At 40.7% G+C, this 9,085-nt stretch overlaps 1 protein-coding gene across 1 annotated transcript; it reads left to right on the plus strand.

The window, feature by feature from the left end:
* Positions 1 to 306: 306 nt before the first annotated feature.
* MC2R (melanocortin 2 receptor) lies at positions 307 to 1,651 on the plus strand. The gene has a single exon (XM_004389865.3). It carries the CDS (start codon positions 749 to 751, stop codon positions 1,649 to 1,651), a length of 903 nt encoding a protein of 300 aa, XP_004389922.1. The 5' UTR covers positions 307 to 748.
* The last annotated feature ends 7,434 nt before the right edge of the window (positions 1,652 to 9,085 follow it).

Genomic DNA, 9,085 nt, shown 5'->3' on the forward strand with positions numbered 1-9,085 from the left:
GCTTAAGAGAAAGCTGGATTCTTCTGTTGCCACAATTCAACCTAGAGACACCCTGACAATATTATGTCCCTGGAAATGGCACTCCTAGGAGTGCTACCTTTTGAACAGAAGTGATAACATGTATTGCATAGTCAACTTTGGGAATTATATCAATACTTTTGCCCTTATCCCATAAGCTATAGGGTCAGGCAGTGACCTAAGAGGAGAAGCAGTGAAAACAAAAGGACCTAAACATCTCATCAATCCACTAAACCAAACCACCTCTAAGTCAGTGAAGGATAGTTGCGTGCTTTCCTGTTTTCACACATGCATTTCATTTCTTTTCTCATTCAAGGGTGCTATTGGTGTTCATTTTAATCCATCACACATTCAATTGTGTTCTTCAGCAGGATGAGTAAAGTAAAGGAAAGAGGGCAAAGAAAATTTTATTTCTGAGCTAAAGATCCCACTAAAGATGTTATGCACAGAGTAGTTAGGATGAGAGTCCAGTAAATTGTTCTATTTAAATTATTATGTTAGTATATTTTATCAAGATAATAAAGTTTTCTTAAAGATATCATGATTTGTTTTTATTCTGTAGTCTATCTTGCAACTGATGTTTCTACACATTCTATTTTAGGTGACCACGTGATTTTTACCTCCGATCTCTAGCAAGTACTCCAAAGAAGAAAACATTCTGAAAAATCAATCAAGTTTTCTGTGAAGTCAAGTCCAAGTAACATCTCTGTCTTAACTACAAGCAGAAGAAATGAAGCACATTATCAATCCATATGAAAACATTAACAATTCAGCAAGAAATAATTCAGACTGTCCGCCTGTGGTATTGCCAGAAGAGATATTTTTCGCAATTTCCATCATTGGGGTTTTGGAGAATCTGATCGTCCTTCTGGCTGTGATCAAGAACGAGAATCTTCAGTCACCTATGTACTTTTTCATTTGCAGTTTGGCCATTTCTGATATGTTGGGCAGCCTGTATAAAATCTTGGAAAATATCCTGATCATGTTCAGAAACATGGGTTATCTTAGGCCTCGTGGCAATTTTGAAACCACAGCAGATGACATCATTGATTCCATGTTCATTCTCTCTCTGCTTGGCTCCATTTTCAGCCTGTCTGTGATTGCTGCTGACCGCTACATCGCAATATTCCATGCACTGAAGTACCATAGCATTGTGACCATGCGCCACACTGTTGTCATTCTCACAATCATCTGGATATTCTGTACAGGGAGCGGCATCACCATGGTGGTCTTCTCCCATCACATCCCTACAGTGCTCACCTTCACCTCTCTGTTTCCTCTGATGTTGGTCTTTATCCTGTGCCTTTACGTGCACATGTTCTTGCTAGCCCGTTCCCATGCTAGAAAGATCTCAACCCTTCCCAGAGCCAACATGAAAGGGGCTATCACGCTGACCATCCTGCTTGGGGTTTTCATCTTCTGTTGGGCCCCCTTTGTGCTTCATGTCCTCTTAATGACATTCTGCCCAAATAACCCATACTGTGCTTGCTACATGTCCCTCTTCCAGGTGAATGGCATGTTGATTATGTGTAATGCAGTCATTGATCCCTTTATATATGCTTTCCGGAGCCCAGAGCTCAGAGATGCATTCAAAAAGACGATCTTCTGCAACAGGTACCAGAGGAATTATTGATCCCTGATTGGAGGAGCCACAGGGATAATATTGTCAAGTGACAGAATAATGTAGCATATCAACAAATACTAATGTACCCTCTTTCTTTTCCTTCCCTAATGGACATGAGAGACATCCACTGACTAGTGTTTCTAACAGTTTGGTTCTACGTGAACAGTCTTTTTGTATGAGCAACTTTTATAAATAAGAGATAAAATAATGTACTAAAAGGAAGGATGGAATACGAAGTACACACAGCAATACAAATTGATGAGCTTTGGGCTAAGGCAAAAAATTGTTCTTCTGTACATATCTAGCAAGTCTATCACTGGGTTGGGCTTCCAAGGCTATAACCCATTGCAACCAACTTCTAGAAGTTGAAGTCCCTGGCCAGAATGACTCAGGGAAGAAACTGTAGGATCTTTGTAAGCCAAAGGGTGCCAATAAATTGCTGCAGCTGAATTTCTCACTGCCTGTCTTCCACAGACATGCAGAGTTCCTACCATCCCTCCCTCTCTTCTGCCTCCCTGCTATATTGTAAGCCATCTCAGATATTTTTAAGAAGCAGATGGGGTATAAGTTATAAAATGTCAAATAACCAGCTTTAAATCTCCAATAATAAAGGAACCTTCTCTATTAGTCTTCTTTGCCTGCTCAGTATCCCACTGGCATTAAAATCCTTTCTTGGTTAAAACTTCTCATGCTTTGGAAGCATAAATTTCAAAGGAGAAAATAAAAATTTAATCCATTTTATTCATATGTGGGAAAAAATAAGGGCCAAGAGGAAAATTGCATTTGAAGAAGATATAATCAATTTTTGTGTATTTGTACAAATGTAGAAGTAAGAGAAAAGCCCCAATGTGCATTTTGTGGAATAAGGAGATCACGTGTGTGTTTACCATGCTTTTGGACTATGAGGAAAACCAATACCAAAACAACAGTTAAAGTGACAATTCTATTATTAGAGACCTAAGCCAGAGACCTAATGGAAAAAATTTACCACATTCCACAGATCAGTCTGAGGGGGAGATCGAGTCAGTGGAAAATTTCATCCTATCATCAGCCACAGGGAAAATACCAGATATTGAAAAGTGCTATCTATCCCTAATAGGAATGAAAGAAAGAAAAAAAATTATAAATTCTTTCATATTTAATAGTTAAAAAAGAAGCAAATTTTGATTGTAAGTCATTGATAGGCTGGAGAGTAGCTTAATGAGTGATGAGAGAAGTAAGCTCTTCAGATTCATGAAGGTTGGCTATTTAGGGCCCACTGAGAGCAGCAGCATCTTCTGGAAGAGGCTTTGGACTAAGAACGTTTTACATGAACTGTTCAAAGAAGATGACAACCACAAATCAGACTGATAATTTAATGATGGGTTGATATTAAGATGTGGGGAAAGACAGTGATGTTAGAAGCAGAGTATGGAGTAATATGGAGGACAATTACAGACATATTTCCAGCTGACTTGTATTGAAAATTGGAGAGAAGACCCACAATATGTTTTTTTGTCCACTGTTCTGTAGAAACACTTATGTGGCCCTTCTCAGTCACTAAATGGACTATATTACTCCAATGTATATTAACCCAGATTTATTATACATAAGATACTACATGTAAGCCTATTTTTAATAAAATTCAAAGCACAACTTCATAAATTATAATGTGTTATTTATAATTTTAAAACAATAATGTATAGCATATTTTTCTGATTGAGTATTCTCAATAAAATGTAACGTTCTTTGATTTTGCACTGTTCTATAATACTACAGAGGTAGTAGAGCAAGTTACCCTCTACCATAAATGGACCCCAAATACTAAGCTTATTGAGTCCTTTCCTTTCTAATGGCTTTGCTATTTCTTCATCACAACAAGCTCTCAGGTATCATGTCTGACTACTGTCGGAGGAAAAGTATCTAGAAATTCTTCCACCTCTGACTGCCTTCAATTTGTTGTGATTTTTCTGAGAAACAAGATAAACAGGCTATTCTAATAGTGCATAAAACAAAAATAAAGGCTGAGAGAGACCTGAAAGGACTCACACATGAATGAAATGCACGCACTTTAGCAACATTAAATGTTTATTTTGCTACTTTGGAGACATTTCAATTATAGGTTCCTGACTATAAGATCGCTATGAGTTAGAATCGAATCAACAGCAACAGGGTTTTTTTTGGTCGTTTTTTTTTTTTTTTTTTTAATAATTGAAATGTCATTGAATTAGGAAAATAAACATTAAATGTTGCTAAAGTGCAATTATAGGTCCCTGGCTATATTCAGGAGCCCTGGTGGCATAGTGGTTAAGAGATCAGGCTGCCAGCCAAAAGTTCAGCAGTTCAAATCCACCAGCCACTCCTTGGAAACCCTATGGGGCAGTTCTACTTTGTAGAATAGATGGCAACGGGTTTGGTGGGCTTTGGGGCTATACTCAGGAGCCATGGTGGCACAGCAGTTAAGAGCTAGACTACTAACCAAAAAGTCAGCAGTTCAAATCCACGAGTATTCCTTGGAAACCCTATGAGGCATCTACCTTGTTCTATAGGGTCACTATGAGTCGAAATCAAATCGATGGCAACAGGTTTAGCTATAGTCATATCAGATTAGGACCTTTAGTATTGATAATTACTGAAAATATCATGTTTTTTTTTAACCTCGCCCTCCATATATGATTCAAAATTAAAACAGTATCAAACTACACTTATTTGTGTAGGGAAGATGGACAAAGCTCATATTTTTTCCACGACTATTTCAATTCTTTTATCAAAATATCAAATATCACAACACAGATGAAACTTGAAAACATTATGCTGAGTGAAATAATCACAAAAGGACAACTATTGTATGACCTCACTTATTAAAAAAAAAAAAAAAAAGAACAGTCAAATGTATAGAGACCAAAGTTTATCAGTGGTTGCCAGGGGCAGAAGGGAGGGGGAAAAGGGAAAAACTGAATTTCAGTTTATGGTGATGGAAAAATCACATTGAGTAACGGTAGGGTTGTACAGCCAATTAATGTAATTGCTCTCAATAAATTATACACCTGAAAAAGTTGAAATGGCAAAAGTTACGTGATAGTTATAACAATGATCAAAAAAGAAGTAGCTGCTGAGGCTGCTTACGTACAACCAGACACCTCATGAGATTTGGTTCCTTGGTTGAGAGGTTTAGAGTCATGGCTTTGTGGGACATCCCAGTTAACTGGTCTATTAACATGTTTAGTGCTGATGTTCTACCTCCTAGTTTGTTGCCTAGTGCCTGGGATCTTAAAAGCTGTAAGAGGCCATTCAAGTTACAACAATTGGTCTCTATTCACCTAGAGCAACAGAGGAAGAAGGCGAGTCAGGAATAGGAGGAGGAAATGGAATGGGTGGCTAATTGCCTCCATGAACAACTGCCTCCTTTGCAATGAGACCAGAACTGGATGGTGCCCAGCTATCATTACCGAATGTTTTGATCAAAGATTCTACTGAAGAATCCTGATCAAAAGGGGTAAATGCAGAACAGAATTTCAAATTCTCATGGACTCCAAACTTTCTGGAGCCTTGGAGGCTGGATGAATCTCCAAAACTATTGCCCTGAGATGATCTTTAAATCTTACGCATTAAACCAAAAATATCCTCTGAAGTCTTCTTAAAACTAAACAATAGTTTAGCTTAACTAGTAAAGAATGTCTGCCTTGAGCACTGTGCTGTTTACAAGAACAATCTACGTGGGGCTCAAACTGACAACAGCATCTCGAAGGATTGGACGGGAAACTGAGGGGACAGTGAGTTTATCTTAATGTGGGGAAAACAATTTGGAAAAGGAGAGTGAGAATGGTTGCACAACTCAAAGAATATATTCCATGTCATTAAATTGTACATGTAGAAATTGTTGAATTGGTGTATGTTCTGCTAGTATATTTATATATTCTCAACAACCAAAATAAAATAAATTATAAAAAAAGAACTAACTATATGGGATCAAACTGACAACAGCATCTCCAAAGATTAGATAGGAAACTTAGGCAGCAGTGAGTTTATGTTAATGGGGGAGGAAAAATTTACAAAAGGAGGGTGAAAATGGTTGCACAACTCAAAGAATGTAATAATGTCTCTGAATTGTACCTACAGTAATTGTTGACTTGGTATATGTTTTGCTGTGTAAATTCTCAACAACAACAAAATATAAAATAAATTTCAAAAGAAGAGCATCCTTGGTTCCCTTCCATTAGACCATCTTTTTTACGATACCACTTGTTCTAACAAATTTGTGGGATAGTAAGTCAGGTATGATGCGGGAGAGAAGTGTCAGGGAGACCATGAGAAGTAACAAGTGTATTATACTTACAGTTCCCACAGACAAGGAGGCACAGCACACCATGACACAGGGCCACATAGGGGACTGCACCCAGGGACAAGGTTAACAAGCTGGAATTGTATGAAAGGGCTTAAGCAGGGTGGGGTTAGATAGGTTGCAAGAGCTTCCTGGGGGCTGGGCATTTTGAATAATTCCACAGGCTCCAGGACATAGGGGCTGTTCCTAGTTGTTGGGTACCTAGCCTCAGGATAATTAGCGTAGGTACATGATGTCCCATGGGTGTAAGTGCCTAAGTAGAGGAGTTGGAGAGTGGACTTAATCAGCTGCACTAGAAGGGAAATGGACCAGTCTCCAGACAAAGCCTCAAAACTGTCAACACAGTATTTAAAGAAAATGATATTGCAGTGATCATGTAACAGTGGAAGCTTCCTGGTCAGAGAAGAGTACTCATCATAAGGGCAAGCCTGGGGTCAGCCTGCTTTTGAGTTGAAGAATGAAAGCTCTCCACTACGCTACCAAAAGCAAGGAGGAAGTGAGCTTCCAAGGTTATCAGATTTGTCTCTCATCAAAGATGAACCACTGGGAACAAACATTCTTTTTTTAAGAGTCAGGGTCAACTATGTCTCCTATGAGAGAATATAGATGTGGCCTGGGCCTGACCTTCCAAATTGTTGACCAGCCACCTGTCCATTGCAGATTAAAAAGGCAGTCGAGAGGATATTCTAGACAAATGTTCAAATGTTTACAGTTTATTAGTGCAGGGCTGTAAGCCAGCATCTCTGTGATCTGGTTGCACTGTGTATTAACTGGGAAGACTCCTCCACAAGCCAAGCAGCCGGTCTAGGGTCTCCTATCTCCTGGACCCCATCTTCATTTATCCTTGACCTGCTAAGAAGGGAAGGGAGAGCTGTGGATAAGACTGAGTCTCCTTCCATTTGGGGAATTCAGGACAGCTTTTTACCATATCAGCCGCACATAGAAAAAAACCCATTGCTGTCAAGTCGATTCTGATTCATAGTGACCCTATAGGGCAGAGTAGAACTGCCCCCATAGGGTTTCCAAGGAGTGACTGGTGGATTCGAACTGCCGCTCTTTTGGTTATCAGCCAAGCTATTAACGACTGCACCACTAGAGCTCCAAAAGCACAAAGTGGAGATGCTGGGGAATGAACCCAGGGCCTCATACAGAGAAGAAGCAGGGATATGATGTCAGCCCTATGGCTTAACAGTACAATATCTTGGGCAAGTTACTAACCTCTCTAAACCTCACTATCCTCATATAAAAGATGGAAATCACCACAGAACCTATTAAGACTACTTTCAAAATAAATGTCATGTGCTCTTTGTTTTAATTTAGTCTTTAATAACATTCACATAGTTAAAAAAAAATACTGTGCAAAGTCTCCCCCTGCTGTTCTTCATCCACCAATTTCCTAACCCCTACCCACTCCCATGGAAACCCTGGTGGCTAAGTGGTTAAGAGATACAGCTGCTAATCAAAAGGTCAGCAGTTCGAATCCACCAAGCGCTCCTTAGAAACCCTATAGGGAAGTTCTACTCTGTCCTATAGGGTCATTATGAGTTGGAATTGACTCGACAGCAATGGTTTTTTTTTACCTACTCCACACACAGGTCAATATTGATTTGTTTCTTATGTATTCTTCCAGACTTATTTATGCAAATATAAGAAAATACAGGGAGGCGGGGCCAAGAAGGTGGAGAAGTCAGACACTTCCGGTGGTCCTTCTTACAACAAAGACCTGAAAAAACAAGTGAATTGATTACATATGACAATCTAGGAGCCCTGAACATCAAAGGAAAAGTTGAGGAATCGGAATGAGTGGCAGAGAGAGGGAGAGACGGTTCAGAAGTAGCAAGGAGTTGCCTGACCTGATCCAGTGGGAGCCGGAGCCTTTCAGGCTGATCAACTCATGGTCTGTGGTGAGCCAAGCAGCAGTGCTCAGGAGACATTTTCCACATCAGGAGAGACCCAACGGCAGAGAGTCTACTTGGGCATCCAGAACCAGTGAGAAGCAGCCCGCGATCAGTGAAAGATAAGTACTTGCGTCTGGCCTACTGAGTGAATCAAAAACACTCCCCATTCAGAAAAAACCTCTCTCCCATTTACCTCCCTGCTCCATGCTCTGCACTGGGTCCAGGACAGCTTCAGCGATTGCTGAGTTCCTGGAACGGAAGTAGGATCCATCATACACCCTGAGCCATTCTCCCGGCCTTGGAGAGGGAATAAATAAAAAATAACCTGCCGGCTCCTCTAAGCCAGAAACTCAGGGTATGCACTGCTCCTTTGCCTAGGCATAGGCATAAGGGGATCATGGACTTTGAGTGCCTTTCCCCCTGCAGAGACTTGTTGGGCCCATTTCAACACTGTAGGCCCTCATTACTACCGTACTACAGGGTATATACCTAAAGTCTAACTTCAACTGTTTTGGCTGTGAAATGGCAGGTTTGTGACATTTGACACAGCTCTGCCCATTAAGCAGGGTCTCCCCCTACTGACATCAGAGACCTGAGGACTGGTGGCTCTACCACACCACCTAGCCACCTGTGACAGGGGCCCAAGAATAAGTGGTGCCCCCCAGTCCTTACAGCCAACAGCATTGGGTCCTCATAGTCTGGCTATAAAACCCACCCACCTATGCACTCTAGAGAACAGGGATATGCTTTCCTCCCAGATATTTGGGGGTAGCCGTTGGCCTCCTGCCTTGCTCAGTGTGCGACCCCCTGCTGCAGCTGGATGCCTGTGCTTACACCAATTACTCATTCCTGTGTAAGATTGTAGGTGAGAGCCTGCACCACAAACTTGGACACCTGAGCTGAATCCATACAAGAGGAGTGGGCAGACTCTGGGCTCACTACTTAGTGGCAGGTCTGCCTACCTGGTGGCAGGACATTGCAGCTTCAGGGGTGCTGGTGATCAGGCTACTGCACAAGAGCAGCCTATTTGGGCATATCAAAACAAAACAAGAAGCTAGGACACAGTAAGCAAACATAAAATACATAAATATCATAACTTATTGATGGCTCAGAGACTACAGTCAATAACAAATCGCATGAAGAGGCAGACTGTGATGGCTTCAGCAGGCACCCAAAATAAAGAATCTAGAAATTTTCCAGAGGAAGAGAATTTCTTAGAATTAC

Source organism: Trichechus manatus, unplaced genomic scaffold (genome assembly GCF_000243295.1).
Source record: "Trichechus manatus latirostris isolate Lorelei unplaced genomic scaffold, TriManLat1.0 scaffold00262, whole genome shotgun sequence".
Classification (NCBI taxonomy): Eukaryota; Metazoa; Chordata; class Mammalia; order Sirenia; family Trichechidae; genus Trichechus; species Trichechus manatus.

Excerpts from the sequence above, each read along its gene's own strand:
- MC2R (XM_004389865.3), top strand. The coding sequence starts at position 749 with ATGAAGCACATTATCAATCCATATGAAAACATTAACAATTCAGCAAGA.